At 34.4% G+C, this 17,658-nt stretch overlaps 1 protein-coding gene and 1 long non-coding RNA gene across 2 annotated transcripts; both read left to right on the top strand.

Moving 5' to 3' along the window:
- Positions 1-10,828: 10,828 nt before the first annotated feature.
- LOC120191488 lies at positions 10,829-12,900 on the top strand. Its single transcript, XR_005522699.1, has 4 exons — positions 10,829-11,137; positions 11,820-11,918; positions 12,360-12,469; positions 12,706-12,900. It is a non-coding gene; the product is annotated as an uncharacterized LOC120191488 (long non-coding RNA).
- A 1,272-nt stretch (positions 12,901-14,172) lies between these two features.
- LOC120191524 (pectinesterase-like) lies at positions 14,173-16,220 on the top strand. The gene is made up of 2 exons (XM_039194466.1): positions 14,173-15,386; positions 15,495-16,220. The coding sequence occupies exons 1-2, from the start codon at positions 14,384-14,386 to the stop codon at positions 16,193-16,195; spliced, it is 1,704 nt and encodes a 567-aa protein (XP_039050397.1). The 5' UTR covers positions 14,173-14,383; the 3' UTR covers positions 16,196-16,220.
- Positions 16,221-17,658: the final 1,438 nt, after the last annotated feature.

The following is a 17,658-nucleotide window of genomic DNA, read 5'->3' as shown; positions in this document are numbered from 1 at the left end:
ATGCTAACTAGAAATCATGCGGTTAGATTTATTACTCCAAATAAAGCATGGAACTAGATTACATGAGGTTAGGATTTTTATGATATTTCTACCTAATTTTCCTTTGTTTGTTTTTATCATTTTCATTATGCATTACATTTTTCATACCATGGTGTTGATTCATTATTGATGTTCATATAGAAGGCTAGAAATATAGAACGAAGAGTCCTACATGAAGTAGAAAATAATACAGATGTATCTGCAATATGTTTAAAACTTCGTTTTAGTATAAAAGTTGTTCTAAGAAATCAGTTCAGTATCAACACCTTTTTGCATACATGCATTTGCATTACACAATTCACATTCTAATTTTTGCATTTATGTATTTTTTACATTTTCATTTTACATTCACATATTTGCATTTGCATTCGCATCTTTACGTTTGTATTTACATTTTCATTTTTTACATTTACATCTTTGCATAGTTATATTTCATTTTCAATCTTACATCATGCATTTTCATTTTGTTTCAAACTATTTTACATGCATTTGATCATAAAAATATGGGAATAATTCGTGGAGGATTTCATGACAGAATTTTCGAAATTAAATTGGAGCTAACTTGGTCTTCCTAGAGAATGATAAGAGTCATGAATAAGATTTTAGCAAGGGTTGGTAGAATCGAGAAACTACAAGAGCAATTATCAAGATTCAACAAGAAATGACTAATCATGCGAAATATTTCCAAGATGATTCAAAAGAACAAATGACCACGTTAATGGACCTGATGAATGTTGTGATCCATGGAGAGAAACCCTTAGAGAATCCCGCTGTGAAGGTTGTGAATAAGGTTCTGAATGATAATGATGAGTTCGAAGTGATATTGTCTGATGATCAAGAACCTATTAAGGAGCATGATAATTCAAGACAGCTTCAAGATTTGGTCCCAGGGGGCATTGGTGAATTAATGGTGAATGAAGAATCAATGAAAGAAAAAGTTCCCTTGTGAGAGATAAGCTTTACCCAAAGAAGATGGGCATAGAAAAGGGTCAAAGGCTGATCAAGAAGAAAAAGAATATGCAAAGTTTTTAATTCCATCCTTTCCACTTTTCGAGTGAAAATTTGTATTCAAAAATGCTCTCAGCAGAATTAATTACTCCACGATATGTCCAGCCATAGTGGCCTCCAATTGAAAAATGGACCTATAAGGAGGTTCCTTGGATAAACGAGACTGGAACTCCAAATTGTTTAGCTAAGGTTCCTAGTAACCTTGAGGGAAATCTCCAAGAACCTTTAGAGCAAGCAATTCAAAAGTGCAAGGTAGAAGAAGGGGTTAAGGTTCAATACTCAGAAATCATTGTCTCGATAGAGACTAATGTGATCAAATCCTGTGAAGAATATCAGATGTATGAAAATGGAAAAAGAAATCAAAGCAAAAAGGTTCACATGGATGTAATTCGAGATTAGCCCATAGGTTTAAAAATAAACTAGGAAGATGCCACCATGAAACATCTCAAACACCATATTAGACTTCCTGAGGACAGATGGGGCTTTAGACAGTTTAGAGAACCTAACAAATACTACGCCCATCACAATTGTAATGTGTTCAGAACCAAGACAAAGCTATTGTCACCAATGAGAATTGTTTTGAGCCCAACTTCCAATTGATAAATGAGGAGATGATATCTGAACAAAAAACTGCTAAGAAAAGAAGTAGTAACTGATGCGTCTGAGAAATCATCCAAACGAGCCCAGATAAGAGAAATGATCAAAAGATGGGGGGCAAGTAAGGACAAAGACTCTGGTCCAATTATAAACCCAACATTCTAGGAATGATAGGGCAAGCCTAATAAACAAGTGGAAGTTGTTATCTTCCACAGTTGCATTTCATTTTCAGCATCTTGTTTGAACATGTTTTTTGTTCCTTTCTCCGTCTTTTTGTGATAAATAAATTTGTGTTGCTTATAATGTTATGAGCATTGAATCAACTTTGAAATCTTGAAATTCTTTGAGTATCATTAGATTAAAAGCTCTTTACGATTATAGTTATACATCTTTGAAAAAATTATCAAGATTGAATACCAAGAAAAAAAAGGATCTGACCTTACCTCAGAAGAAATACATTCCTCAAATATTAACTTTCCACAAATATGAGATAGCTTTCTCCAATGTAAGGAATTAGACAAAAGGTTTGGTATTGATATTTAGAAGCATACAACGTGGGGCATCTTTTGTGACATTGCAAAGCTAGCTAGATTACTTTTCTATTGATGAGGTTCGACGATGAAACTTTGACAAATCTAGTCTAAAGTTAGCTGATGGTTAATTGAAATTTGGTAATGAGATTTTCTGACTTTCACCTAACACGTAGACTATAACAGGTTCTCTGTAAAAGTAAGAGTCATTATTCAATAAAAGCTTAGCTATTCTACTACGGCAATTGGTTCTAAAGGAAACTCAAAAGCCTCGGCTTTATGAATAGATTATGTTCAAAATATGGCATTGTTCGGGTACCTGACAGTTCGGTGTTTGCTATTGTCAAGTCGAAGACTTTGTGATAAGATAAACCCCTCAGCTATCCCAATATAGGCTAATGTCAATAAAGTTGAATTCAGCTAGCCAAAAGAAGTTGTTGTAAATAAAATGAAATAATAACTGTTATAGTCTATTTCACACATATGCACACAGAAATCTCGTATTAGATCAATGTTTTCACACTGCTTTGAATAGAATCAAATATTTCAGAGAATTGAAATGGAAGTATTTAGAAGGTCTAGTAATTGTTATACTAGATTGTGTCATTTTGAATGCATCCAGTTAAAGATACCAAGTCAAGAAAACGAGGTATGTGACAATGTTCACAAAAGAGTGAAAGAGGAGTGACATCTTCACTAAGATGTAACCATAGAAAATAGGGAAGCCAACCTAAAACTAACCTCTCAATCTTCATACTTGTCAAAGAACTATAACTTTGAAAATGTAAAAGTTACTGATTCTTTCGATATTCTTTGAATTCATGCTTATGATTTGATTCTATTGTGAACCTGTAAGGGGTAATATTTTACAAAATTCTTTCATTCTTTGATAAGAAATGAGGAAGAACATTTTCAAACAGGATGGTCTCAAATGAGAAAAAAAATCTTGAAGCAAGTTGATACATATTCTACTCTTGCTGAGAAGGAGAATGAGCAAGGCAAGAATAATGAAACATTTCATATTTGTGAAAGCAAGTGGCCTGAGAAATAAAAAATTTGAAGAACCAAAATGAAGAACCAAAACCATTCCCTTTGGGGAAAACAGTCAAGAAAAAGATGATCGCCTCATCAGAAAGAGTCACATATCTCAAATATTTTTGTCAGAATAATTAATCACCTCTTAAGTTTGTAGTGACAACATGAAGAGAATCCCTCAAGTTACTTGACAACACTACTATCTAGTAACACTAGAATGAGAGCATTCAAGATTAAGAGATTTGACACCAAGAAAGCCACGAATACCCATAATGGGGCATTATTAAAATTGGACATTATGAGGATCACAAGATTCAAATCAAATGAACATTGAGAGTGAACCTTACAACTTAGAATGTTGAGACATCTTGAAGGCTCATTTCAACCAGAAATAATGAGGGCCATTTTGAAGGTCTATATAATCAATAATTGGGACATCTTGAAGACTCACATCGTCATGTTGGGTCATTTTGAAGGTCCATATTATCAATGATTGGGACATCTTGAAGACTCACATCATCATGTTGGGACATTTTGAAGGTCCATTTTGATTAGAAATGAAAATTTGGTACATTTTGAAGGCACATTTCAGACAGAAATTATCCATGAGGGGCATTATTGAAGGCTCATATCAATAAGAAGCAAACGCTGGGGCATGCTGAAAGCCCATATCATCCTTTAAAAAGATCATTGATTTGAACAAATATTTCCAATGATACAAAAAGATATGAAGAATGAAAATGATGAAATAGAGACAATGGAGATGACTATAGATGATCATTTTGTTCATCATACGGTTGCATTATACTGGTAATTTCACTTACATTGATGCTGACAAGTTAAGGCATCCCACTTGTATTCCCAACGAGCTTTGTTCTTAAGTGACGTCCTACAAAAGCTCCGAATGCTATGCAAAGAGATTCACTGAAAAATTTTGGGTAGAAGTCACAGGAAAGAATAAATGTGTTGTCAAATGTTACGAACCAGTAATTATGGTGATGAACCAGTGTTGCGATCATATGATGTTTTCATTTGTTAATCCGAGATGAAGGTTGTTTGCTACAACTCCCAAGGTTAAAAGTGAGATATGATGAAGATTTCTTTCCACAAAGAAGTGCTGAAATTTTAACAACAAGAAACTAATGGAGCCAACTAAGGTTGAACCATAGGTTGTTGTTAAACATCTTGACATGATATGGTCTGAATGGCTTGCTCAAGTTTCAATTAGATGTGGAGACATCAAAAGAACTAGGATAAATTCTCCTTGTGATGTGTTTGGCATATTTACATCTACATTCTCCAAAGATGATAGATTATCATTTCAAAAATGAAAGCTTTATTGGATTTTCACACAAGTTCAAGGATAAAATGGGGACACTGAGCTCATAATTCTGACTGCAGCAATAGATCCGTAAATGAAACATTTCTTCTGAGACTTTAATGCAAATTGAGACAAGGAAGACACAAAGATACAATTTGATCAGATGGTTCTTCATAAATGCAAGCTTGATAGCATAAGTTACTACACTAATATTTGGAGGAAACCCTTGAAAGGAATTATTAAGTGGAAGAAGATTGAATTCGTCACTATGAAGTCAAACGAAGATTGAATCGACATTTTGCATTCATAAGAACATTATTTTCATAAAAGATCATGCATTACATTTGTTTGCATTTGCATAAATACATTTTTCACATGAAGATGCAGGGACAAAGTACCTTACAAATGGAAGGTAGAAGTCAAATCCCACATACAGGAACAAGCAAAGCATAAGACTCCACCCAAGAGATAAGACAAGACTTTTAGAGTCAATTTCAACTTCACAATGAAGGATATTGGGCTCAACAAACAACTTTTCAGTTTCATTCAGAGTCAATTTCAACTTCACAGCGAAGGATATTGAACTCAAAGCAATACAACCAAAGATTGGATTTCAACTTCACAACGAAGGATATCCAATTCAAATCATTCAGAGTCAATTTCAACTTCACAACAAAGGATATTGAACTCAAAGAAATACAATCAAAGATTGGATTTCAACTTCACGACGAAGGATATCCAATTCAAGGCTCAACTTCACGACGAAAGGGCCATCCACGATTTCAACTTCATGACGAAGGATATCGTGTCAACCAGCAACATTCATCTTTAGATTGGATTTCAACTTCACAACGAAGGATATCCTATTCGAGGCTCAACTTCACGACGAAGGGGCCATCCACGATTTCAATTTCACGACGAAGGATATTGTGTCAGCAACATTGGATTTCAACTTCAATACGAAGGATATCCAATTCAAAGCTCAATTTCACAGCGAAGGGGCTTTCCAGTTTCATTTAGAGCTAATTTCAACTTCACGGCGAAGGATATTGGACTCGAAACAACAACAATGCAACCCTTGGATTTCAACTTCACGACGAAGGATATCCAATTCTAGGCTCAACTTCACGACGAATGGGTCATTCACGATATCAACTTCCCAACGAAGGATATTGTGTCCACCAGCAGCAATGCATCCACGATTTTAACTTCACGACGAAGGATATTGTGTCCATCAACATCATCATTAGATAGCCAGACATCCACATCACGAAGGAACCGTGTTATCTCAAATATCTTTAAAGATGACCAGACGTCCTCATCACGAAGGAACAATGTCATCCACCAATCAGAACTCCTCATCACGAAGGAGTCACATCATCCTTAGATAACCAGATGTCCTCATCATGAAGGAACCGTGTTATCTAAAAAATCTTTAAAGATGACCAAACGTCCTCATCACGAAGGAACAAAATCATCCACCAATCAGAACTCCTCATCACGAAGGAGTCACATCATCCTTAGATAACCAGATGTCCTCATCACGAAGGAACAATGTCATCCAGCGATCAGAACTCCTCATCATGAAGGAGCAACATCATTCTTAGATAGCCAGATATACTCATCACGAAGGAACCGTGTTATCTCAAATATATTTAAAGATGACCAGACATCCTCATCACGAAAGAACAATGTTATCCACTGACCAGAACTCCTCATCACGTAGGAACCGAGTCATCCTCAGATAACCAGATGTCCTCATCACGAAGGAACTGTGTTATATCAAATATCTTCAAAAATGATCAGACGTCCTCATCATGAAGGAACAGTGTCATACACCAGTTGGATCTCTCTCATTAAAAATGGAACGAATTTCCCATCAAAACATGAAGTCAACTAGACGAAAATTCCTTGTCTTTTTATCTTTGCTCTATTCTTGTTAACACAAAAATGAGCACAGAGGGGTAGTTGTCGACAGTCATTTTCATCCCGTATTTTTATGCTATTATTATTATAATAATTATATTATTATTACAAATAATATAATAAAAATAAAGGCCCAATCCCAGAGGCCCGTTTACAAATACAGAGGCCCGTTTTCAGATCTAATCTAGGAAAAACTTTAGGGTTCACCAACCCTAAAGCTATCCCGGCTGCCGCTTCCAGGTGCCCCAATCGGTGACTGCCACTACGATGACGACGCCTCCAGTGACACCTCACCACCGCCACTGTGACCATCAGATCTCACCAGATGACTCCAGAAGATGTAGGAGAGCCGCACACCTCGCTCCCTATGGTGAGTCACCATAGTAGATCCGATGACTCACCAAAATGAACGGTGGTCCAAGGCCTTCCGAGGCCTATAAAAAGCCTTGAAAAACCTACAAAAAAGGGGGAAGAAAAAAATGGGAAGAACGGGAAGAGAGCAAACAACACCAACAAGCAACAAACAAACCAGAAGGAGAAGAAAAGAAAGGAGATCTTACCTTCGTCGAAGCCCAAACGTCGTCGGAAAAGTTGTTTTACCGAAGGTAAAATCTTAGATCTAGGTCGTTTTGAAGTTTTTTAGGAAAAAAGGATGATAGTTTCGGGTCTAGGGTGAACCGATTTACGATTTGAGCTATTTTTATTTTTTTCGACCACCGTGAATAATGGCCAGAATAGTGTCTGGTGGTGGTCGGGCGGTGACCGGAGCTCCCTCCGGTGAGAGAATTTAGAGAGAAGTGAGAGCTTCTCTCTCTTTAGAAAGAGAAGCAAAATTGAGAAAATGATAAGAATTTCTTATCTTGAGTCAAAATTGGGGTATTTATACATTTATCAAAACTACGTCATTTTGGTAAGGGAGTGTGTGTGCAATTTCAAGATTGTTAAATCACGTCCATAGTCCCTGTATTTTATAATCTTCTATTATAGTCACCAAATCAGGTTTCTATAGCTTTTAATTTTGTCTCCACCTTTTATTTATTTTCATTTAGTCACTATCCGTATATTTACATATATTTAAATAATATTTTAGGACTTTTAATATATATATTTTATAATATTTCGAATATTGATTAATAATTTATATTATTTTTTCATATATTATTATTTAGGTTATTATTTATTTTTTATTTCGAATTTAATACTTATTTATTATTTTTATCACATATATATCCTAATAATGTATAATAATGTTTAAAATATAATAAAAATGATGACTAATTAAAATAATAATAAAAATCCATAGTGCTATTATTATTAAAATTAATAAAAAGTTAGAAGCATTATAATATATTCCACTAATTTTTGTCATGTTTTCATTTTCAATTAAATTAATAAGAGCACTAACTTTTGTTTTATTATTTTTAAATACTAATCTCATGATTATTGGTTTTAATATATAATAATGTTTTTTATATATATATTTTATTCCTTAAGTAATTATAATATTAATTTTCAAAATATATTATGTTAATTAATATTTTTAATAAACATTTTTTATTTTAATAATTAATAAATAACGCTTTTTATATTATTTTATTCATTAACATATTTTTTAAATAATCATAATATATTACTTAAAAAAACTTAAAAATATATTTATTTTATTTTTGGTCATATCAAATTATTTTAATATTATTTCTTTGGAAGAATTATCACTTTTTCATTATTTTGATCAGAAAAAGAAATATTCGTCCTAAAACATTTTAGGGAATAGTTTCTCTTCGATTGAAAATATTAGAATATTTTCTATTTTTACTTAGAATTTTCTTTAAATATAATTATGTGATTAAATATGGAATAATGGGATTATAAATTGAAATTAAATATAAATTTGTTAATTTATTGCAAAGACATTAATTAATAAATAAGGTACCAATTTTGGGCGTTGTGGGGGTGCTAATCCTTCCCTACACGTAACCGACTCCCGAACTCATTTTCTGGTAAACAGACCCTTTTTGTGTTATTTTAATATTATTTTTATAAATTTTATTAAAATAACATAACATTTTTGGTGACCAATCACACCTTAATAAAATTATTGGTGGCGACTCCACAAATTATGTTTTATCTTATACCAGAAGAAAAACATTTACTTTTTCGAAACGAGATTTAGAAAGCAACGACACTTATTTTCGCCGGACGAAATACTGTCTCGACAAACATTGTAGTATCACTTTGAGGTATGAAAAGTTCATATTATGTCATAAGATTTCAACATAATCAACGGGTTATATTCACTTCACTTCGAATGTATCGATATCGAAATTCGAATATTGATACTTCAGTTCAAATATCAATAATCTACGAAAATTATAAATATTTCATCTAGTTTTGATGATATGATTGTCAAGAAAACGAATTTAAGCATTAATAACTTACAAGGGGTATTAATGCCACCTGAAAGATATTAATACTCTTATATTAAGTATTTATACTTATGATATGATGTCTCAATTTGGTTAAATAGTTTATTTTTCTTTGTAATTTGGTCCTTCACACCTTAATCCAATGCAGTTGAGTCTCAATTCTCAATAAATTTTATGACCTAAAATTTAATACAAATTCAAGACTCATAACTCATCAGTGATGGTTCAGAGCGTCAATATTTATTGATTGATGACACCTTTCGTTCGTTAGAAAATTTGGGATGTTACACAATTTAACTTCAAAAAAATTATCGTTGTTAATAAAAGTTTGGTTTTAAAGTTTATACTTAAAAATATGATTCCTTTTGCATGGGGTTGATGCCACTATTTTTAGGTATCCACCTCCTCCTCCTCCTCCTCCTCCTCCTCCTCCTCCTCCTCCTCCTCCTCCTCCTCCTCCTCAAATCTCTCTAAGTTTAGAAATTCATGTGAAATATTGTTTTTAACTAGAAATTTATAATTAATTTTGAAAATAAATATTCACATATTAGATTATTTGAAAAATTAAGGTAAAATATATTTTATTATATTGAATTTTAGGGTAAAGTACACAAGTGATATCCAATTATAAGGCGTAGCTCTGTTGAGTCCTCAACTATTAAAAGTTATAAAATGACACTTCGATTATATGGCATTATTTTTTTGAGTCCCTTACTATTAAAAGTTACAAAATCATACTTTTTCGTTAAAAATTTTACGACATCGTTGTTGCTTTCAAGCATTGACTCGACAACATAATATTTCAAGAACTAGCTCGATGACATAATATAAACAGCGAGTCGATCCACAAAATGTAGCTCAGACAATTTTGTGATCAGATTTTATCATATCCCAGTTAACATGTTAACGTCCAGTTCAAACAATCGTCAAATTTTTAACGGAAAATGATGAGTTTGAAACGTTTGAATAGTCAGGTGACCATTTGTAACTTTTAATAGTTGGAGACTCAACAAAATAATACTCTACAATTGAGGGAGTCAACAAAATAATACTTTACAATTGTGGGACTCAACAAAACAATACCCTATAATTAGAAGATCATTTACATAATTTACCTTAAATTTTAGTGAATATATATTTTTTGAATAATAAAAGTGGTCAAACCATTTTTAGTATGAAATCAGCTGTTGCATTTGTCTCGTAATAAATTTTCTGAAAGTCGACATACGACAAAAATTATTTTTAAAACAAAAGAGAAAGGTATAAAGATCTTTGAGAGACTTAGAGAGTAAACCATGTCTCAAATATATTTTGGAATAATGCTAAAATTACCCCTTCAATGTTTATTAAAATGATCATTCAATCTTTTTTTTTATTGTTTTGGCTCACAAAGTTTCATTTTGGGCAAAGAAACCATTTCGTGGAGTTAACAAACGATTAACGCTCGAAAATAGAGTATTTTTACCTTAAAATGAAATGTTATAGGCTAAAATGCTAAAAAAAGCATAAGGTTAAATGAAAATTACTTAGTTATTTTCGTATTTGATCTATCAAGTTAAATTTTTTGAATCATTTCAAGAATGAATATAATCCAAGAACATGTATAATATACAAACACATAGTATTTTTTTATTTTTTAAATGTTAAGTTAAACTTTTGTTATTGGGATTAGAGAGGGTTAACGATTGAGTGACTAAAATATATTAAATCAATAAAGTAAGCATCGTTGTTAAATTTTTAACGGTAAGTGATCAAAATGAAATTAAAAGGTAACGATAGGCATAATTTTGAAACAAAAAATAATTAGGTAATCAAAATGAAATAAAAGTGATAGTTGGGTACTAAACGGGGAGTTTACACAATAAAAAAATAAGAATAATATCTCACAAAACTGTTTGAGCACCAGTTCCCTTTTTCATTACTTACAAACTTATCGTTGCAATCTGTTAGCGAGAAGGAGAAAAGGCAAAGGTTGAGAGAAGAAAGGCAAAATTTTCTGGTTATGGCGGTTGTTGCAGGACTTGCAACGACGTCGTCGTTTGTTACGGTGAAGTTTGAGTGCAACCCTTGGGCACCAACTACGGGGAAACTCTGGGGTGCTAACGGAACCCACCACCCATTGGCAGCGAAAATGGGTTCGAAACTTACGGGCGTGAAAGCCAGGTTCGGTTCTTTCAAGACCGGTGGTGCTGGTGTTTTGGAACGACCCAGTTTCGATCAATCCCAGTTTGACCCTTCTACACAAGTTCTTGAAGGTCCGTTCGATTTCTCGTGTTCCTTGCTTTTCAGCTTTTGAAGTTTGGTTCTTGAAGCTATAAAATGGGAAATTCCAAATTGGATTTTGGATGTGAATCTTTTTCGTTTATTTTCTGGAATGGACAACTATGGTTATTTTAATCAAGTGATTGTTTAGAAGATTGACAAGAGAGATGGGGACGAAAGATTGAGTCTTTATAATTGGTGAAAGTGAAATGATTGAGTCTTTGGTGTTTACTTTATAAATTACTTGGTTCCATTTTCGTTTCTTGCTTCAATTTCCCATCAATTTTAGCTTTATCTGTGTTTCCTTTAAGCTGTACAACTTTCTTGCCTTGTTTATCAATTGCAAAATGATGTCGACTAGCATATCGGAGGTTCGAAAATAGACGTCCGTCCAGCGAAGTTGAACCATTGTTACTTGGTTGTTATGTTGTTGGGATATGGAGTCTGAGTGTTTAGTATATTTGGATGATTAAAGCCTACGAAGATTGAGTTTTTAGTTATTCGCTGTGGATGGATGCTTCTATATATGGGAATGACAGTGTTCTTTATGTTTGTGTGAGTTGGATCAAATGCTGATACACTTTTTCTGCCATTAATGGCCTAACTCATCTGAAATTTCTTTGAGTTTTCCAGTGATGGATAACTCACTTACCATGTTTATTCTGACAATAACAGGTGGTGATATCGGGCGCTCGACAGATAGAAAATGTACTGGCAGTTGAGACAGTTATAGAGTTTTGCTGGTTGACGATGCTCGCCATTCAGAAATATTAGGTAATTTATTTACATAACTTCAAGCATAACTAAAAATATAGGTTAAATTTGAAAACGTATAGGTTCAATGTTCTTTAATAATAGAAATTCTTTTGCTGCTTTCATTAACAGTTTTTGTTTTTTCAAATTTTAGAAGTCAAAATCAGTATTTGGATGGTTTCAATTAGTGCTGCTATGTATGAAACATGGAGGAAAAATTATTCAGCTCCGTTGTGCAGGACTAAAATGCAATATAGTACAAGGACTGTCTAGTTATTTGAAGTGGAAAAAAATAGTCTAGAGGCCGATATCTGATTCATCTGTTTGCAGGTTTTAATGCTCCAGTTATGAGGAAATTCACTACCTTATGGAGCAAACTAAGTTGTTAAAACTTTTCAACCAATTTGTGTTCTTTCATGCATATTTATTTTTATCTTGTACTTGTCTGTTATTTTCTTGCAGTTGCAAAGGTTTTGCCCCAAGTTGTTCCATCCGTTACACCTGATGATGCAAGAAAACTATTCCACGAATCGCGTGAAAATGGGGTGGCAACCGTGATAGTCACGGTAAAGGTATACGTCTTTTTGCATTTGCTGATTGCTCAAATGAATATACGAAGTCTGTGATCAAGAGTTGAGGATGCAACATATATAAATGCTCTTGCATTTAAGCATAGCTTAAATAGTTCGAGTCTAAATTCTAACATGACTGGGTTGGTCTGCTTACCCTATTCTCCGATGCAGTTAGGATCAAGCCTGATTGAAACCGGAAATGGATCAATTAATATGTTATTTGTCTTAATCTTCAGGAGCATGCTGAATTCTATTCGCAAATGATGGTTCACAGGGGATTACGATCTATTATCGAGCCGGATTCGAGTGTAGTGTAAAGTGGTTTTAGACCTTATATCGCATGAACTGCAACAAGCGAAGACTTTGCCGCGACAATTTGGAGAACATAGACTTCCATTGAATTGTAGACCCTGATATTGAACTGGAAAAAAATAGTTCATTGTGAGGACTTAAAATGCTGGACTGCAGTTAAAAAAATACAGATTTGTATACATTCTGTAGCTTTTGTTTCAATGGTACACTTTGCAGTATACCTCTCATTTTGTATGCAGAATTCGCCTCTGGCATTAAACAAATAGCGTATACAAATTCATCATAATGTGAAGTTAATGGACTCAGTATAGGTTACGAGCAAATTCAGATAAACAAATTTTCATAATATCGTACCGCATCTTCATTGCTTCATATGCAAGAACTACATCTGATTCCTTTCAATCGCAACATCGAAATGAACCGTCAGCTAATTGTTAAGTTCATTTGTATACATGAATGTCATGGTTATAATATGATAATCTCCAATATTTTTTTTATAGAAATTCATGGTGTAATCTAGACTATGTTCAAAACTTTGACATGAGTTGTTGGAGAAGATTTAATGATGAACTTAAAAATAAACCCTTTAATTTTGATATTTATTAATGAAGAAATTAATTTGAAAAATAAGATTATTGTGGACTCAAAGTATAGGTTACGAGTACAAATTTTCACGTGTCGCATCTTCATTGGTCCACATGTAAGAACTCCTACATTTAATTCCTTTTAGTCGAGTAGTATTTTTGCAACATCGAAATGAAACGTCAACTAATTACTAAGTTTATTCGTATACATGAATGACATTATTATAATAAGTTATTGGAGAAGAAAATAACATTAATGATGAACCTAGAAATAATCTCTAAATTTAGTTCTACTTTTTATATGTATTAATGAAGAAATTGATTTGAAAAATAAAATTATGTACGAATAATGTGAAAAAAAAAACATTGACAAGACTTTATCCAGGTGGATTGATGACATGGTAGAAAAATGTCACTACAATAATCTCTCATTATTTGGTGACTAACGCATTACTAGGGTAAATTAACATACAAAGATGATAGATTGTCTTTCCATTCAGTTTAGCCCTTCAACCTTCATATAATTAATTAATTTAATTTAGTCCTTTCATTCAAAATACCATATTATCCATTTATTGAATTATCTTTTTTAAAATGAAATCTTATATAATACTAATTAAAAAATTGAACTATTAACATTAACATACTCCCGATATTTTAGAACAAGAAGAAGAGTTAAACACCATAAAATTTTAAAAACTTTCAACAAATCGTCACCCTCCGCAGGGATCTCTGCACCACAGAAAAGGAATCCAAAACTAAAAATGGTGATATCCTTCAAGTATAAATAGGGCAATGGAAATGCAGATTACTCAAGCAAGAACAAAAGCTCAAGGGGCTTTAAGCAATAAGGAATAAGCAGCCCCACGCAGCTGCAATAAATCTTCTTCTTTCTTTCCTACTTTCTTCCGCAGTTGTATAGAGGTTCAAGGGAAAGCAAGGGAGGAAAAAGAATTTTTATTTCTTGTTCTTTTTTGGTTTTTTTTAATTAGATAAAAAAAAGGTTTTTTTAATAAAAATGGTGAATAACGTGCTTTTTATCATTGTCCTTTTGGTGGCGGTGGTGGCGTCGGCGCTTACCGTGTATTTTGCTATTGGTCTCCAAGAAGCAAAAAAGCTTAAGGATGAGACTGAGGAGAGGGAAGAGAAGATGACGAATTCTAAGAAGGCCATACGGTCCATTTGCAAGCCGACGAAATTTAAAGAAGCGTGTGAAGAGAGCATGGTGAACTCGAACACGACGGATCCCAAGGCGCTGATAATGGCGGAGTTCAAGGCAACAGTGGCGGAGATTAAGAACGTGATGGTGAATTCGAAGACGGTGCAAGATTTGCAGAAGGATGAAAAGACGAAGGCAGCTTTTGGTGTTTGCCAGGAGTTGTTCGATTGGGCTGTTGTGGACCTTGAGAGATCGTTCGACAAGCTCGGGGAACAAGACATGACTAAGATCGGCGATGTTCTCTTGACCCTCCAGGTGTGGCTGAGCGGCGCCCTTACCAGCCAAGAGACGTGTGTAGACTCGTACGCCGAGATGGACAGTCACGCGGCGAAGAAGATGCAGGAGATCATAGCCAAGTCACAGGAGTTAACCAAGAACGGCCTCAACATTTTGAACGGGTTACCGTCGATATTGAAAGAATTCAACATCGACGACATTGATATCTCCTCCGCCTTTAATCGTAAGCTTTTGTCGGGCGATTTCCCTGAATGGATGAGCTACGGTGACCGGAAACTCTTGCAGGCAACACCTGCTGAGATTACCCCTAACGTCGTCGTCGCTAAAGACGGAACTGGAAAATTTGATACCATCGCCAAGGCTCTTGCTGAAGTCCCAAAGAAGAATACTGAACGATTTGTTATCCATATTAAGGCCGGAGTTTACGAGGAGAGGATCGACATCCCCAAGACTGTTGGCCACGTCATGTTCATCGGAGACGGTCCGACCAAGACTGTCATCACCGGTAGTGTCAGCGTCGAAAAGACACTGCCGAAACCTTCGACATTCCGCACTGCAACGGTTGGTAAGTTCAAGAAATTTTCTTTGACATATGACAACGTATTCGTAAATCCATAAACAATATTCATTTTTATCACTAATCTCTAATTTCGACTTTGTTTGATTTTTGTAGCTGTGGCTGGCTTGAACTTCATAGCCAAGGACATCGCTTTCGAGAACTCCATCGGACCGGTGGGTCATCAAGCGGTCGCCTTCAGGGGCTCCGGTGATATGGCCGCCTTCTATAACTGCCATTTCAACGGGTACCAAGACACCCTTTACGCCCACGAGGACCGGCAATTCTACCGCGACTGTGTCATCACCGGAACCATAGACTTTATCTTTGGCGACGCTAGGGCCGTGTTCCAAAACTGTCAACTTATCGTCAGGAAGCCGCTGGACAACCAAAACTGCGTCATCGTTGCAGAGGGGAAGGAAAGCTTAGAGTCAAAAGGCGGCTTCGTGTTCCAAAATTGCACCTTCTCCGGCGATAAGGACTACCTCCCAGTGAAGGACAAGAACAAGTCGTACCTCAACAGACCATGGAGGCATCTTGCGACTGTTATCATAATGCAATCACAGATCGACGACATCATCCAACCGGAGGGGTACATCCCGATGAATGGCAATGACGGCCTGGCTACCTCGTACTACGTCGAGTTCGGCAACAGGGGACCTGGCGCTAAAACCGACGGCAGGGTCAAATGGGAGGGTATCAAGACACTCGATGCGACTGAGATAAAGAAATTCGCCCCCGGCGTATACCTCGATTCCGATGACTGGATTCCGGAAACTGGAGTTCCCATCATTACCGACATGATCCCTGGGCTCTAAACTGGCAACAAACCTAAGGCCATTGTTTTATCATTTATTATTATCGTCATTGATGTACCTATTAATATTTATAATATAACAACATTGTCGACAGTATTTTCGAATCCAATGTTCTTTGCTACGAAATGTTTCCCATTCACAGCTACCAAAAATAAAACGCACATATCAGTACTAAACGAGATATATATGCGTACAAAATATATATAAATATATTTGGTCTTGTTGGTGATTAAAGGTTCATTCTTTCTGATTTAGAGGAGAGTATGAAAGATTAATTGTTAACTGATGACTTCATGTTCAAAAATGAAGGTGACATTGAGAAAATAGTTTTTTAGGTGAGAATTTGGAGAGAAGTATTATTTTTCAGTTTCTCGAGTATAGATATTCTGACCGTAAGATGATTGGTATCAAACTTAGGATTAACTTACCTATTAGTAGGCTAATAGATATACGACAATCAACCATCAGGTTTGGTTATTAAAGTAATGTCAATAGTTAAGGAGTTTGGGCTCCCGACGACCCTCCAACATAGTTAATTTCGAGGTTGACATGATATCTCAAAAGAACTTTTGAAGACTCCACTCAATAAGTAGATTCTTCGAAATCTTTATAGGTGGAAATTTAGTATTCTCTTGTGATTTTTTTTAGAGATATAACAATATCATAGTACTACTTACCAACAGTTGGAGTGTGGAACGTGGTAATCTTATCAAATTGGCTGCTCAGGTGACCGGTATTGATAGTCTTGGTCGGACCTTCTCCGATGAACATAACATTGTCCATGGCCTTGGTGACATTGACATTCTCCTTGTAAACACCCGCCTTAATGTAAATAATAAATCGCACTCATTTTTCTTCGGGACTTCAACCAAGGTATGCAATCTTCGACCATATAATATATATATTAAATCATATTTGCCGAGAAAAAAGATAATGTTTTTATGCCAAAAAGATAGTGTTCAGAAAGGCCAACTCTTTTCCCAAAAGAAATCTGATTAATTTGACACCAACATAAGATTTGTTTATTCTCCATTTACCATAAACATATATGGAAAATCTTTCTTAACCCAATTATATTACCCAAACTCAAAATAAATTTTAAATATGGGGCACGTTCAATAACGTAAAATTTTCTCATAACTTAATTATATTTAAAAATTAATTTTAGAGTTAATTGTATCATATGTGCCCAAAGTATGACCCTTATTTCAAATTGATCCTTAATTTTTTAAACATTTCAATTTCATCCCCAAATTATTATTCTCGTTCTAAATTAATCCTTAAACTTTTGAACATTCTAATTTCATCCCTAAACTATGACTATGACTCTCACTCTAAATTGATCCAAATCTCATCTCCAAATTCATCAAAATATGTAATTAGTTTCAACCATAGTTTAATCCAAATTTTATTTTTTTCAAACATATAAAATATAACATGGCGTAACGATATTATTAACAATA

This window comes from Hibiscus syriacus, unplaced genomic scaffold, assembly GCF_006381635.1.
Source record: "Hibiscus syriacus cultivar Baekdansim isolate YM2019G1 unplaced genomic scaffold, ASM638163v2 tig00116970_pilon, whole genome shotgun sequence".
NCBI lineage: Eukaryota > Viridiplantae > Streptophyta > Magnoliopsida > Malvales > Malvaceae > Hibiscus > Hibiscus syriacus.
Note: the sequence above shows the minus strand (reverse complement) of the source record. Positions and strands in the feature narration are given on the sequence as shown.

What these genes read in the sequence shown, in the direction of transcription:
- LOC120191524 (XM_039194466.1), top strand. Translation starts at nt 14,384, where the DNA reads ATGGTGAATAACGTGCTTTTTATCATTGTCCTTTTGGTGGCGGTGGTG. An exon ending in ATTCCGCACTGCAACGGTTG is followed by an intron (nt 15,387 to 15,494) that starts GTAAGTTCAAGA and finishes TGATTTTTGTAG; the next exon opens with CTGTGGCTGGCTTGAACTTC.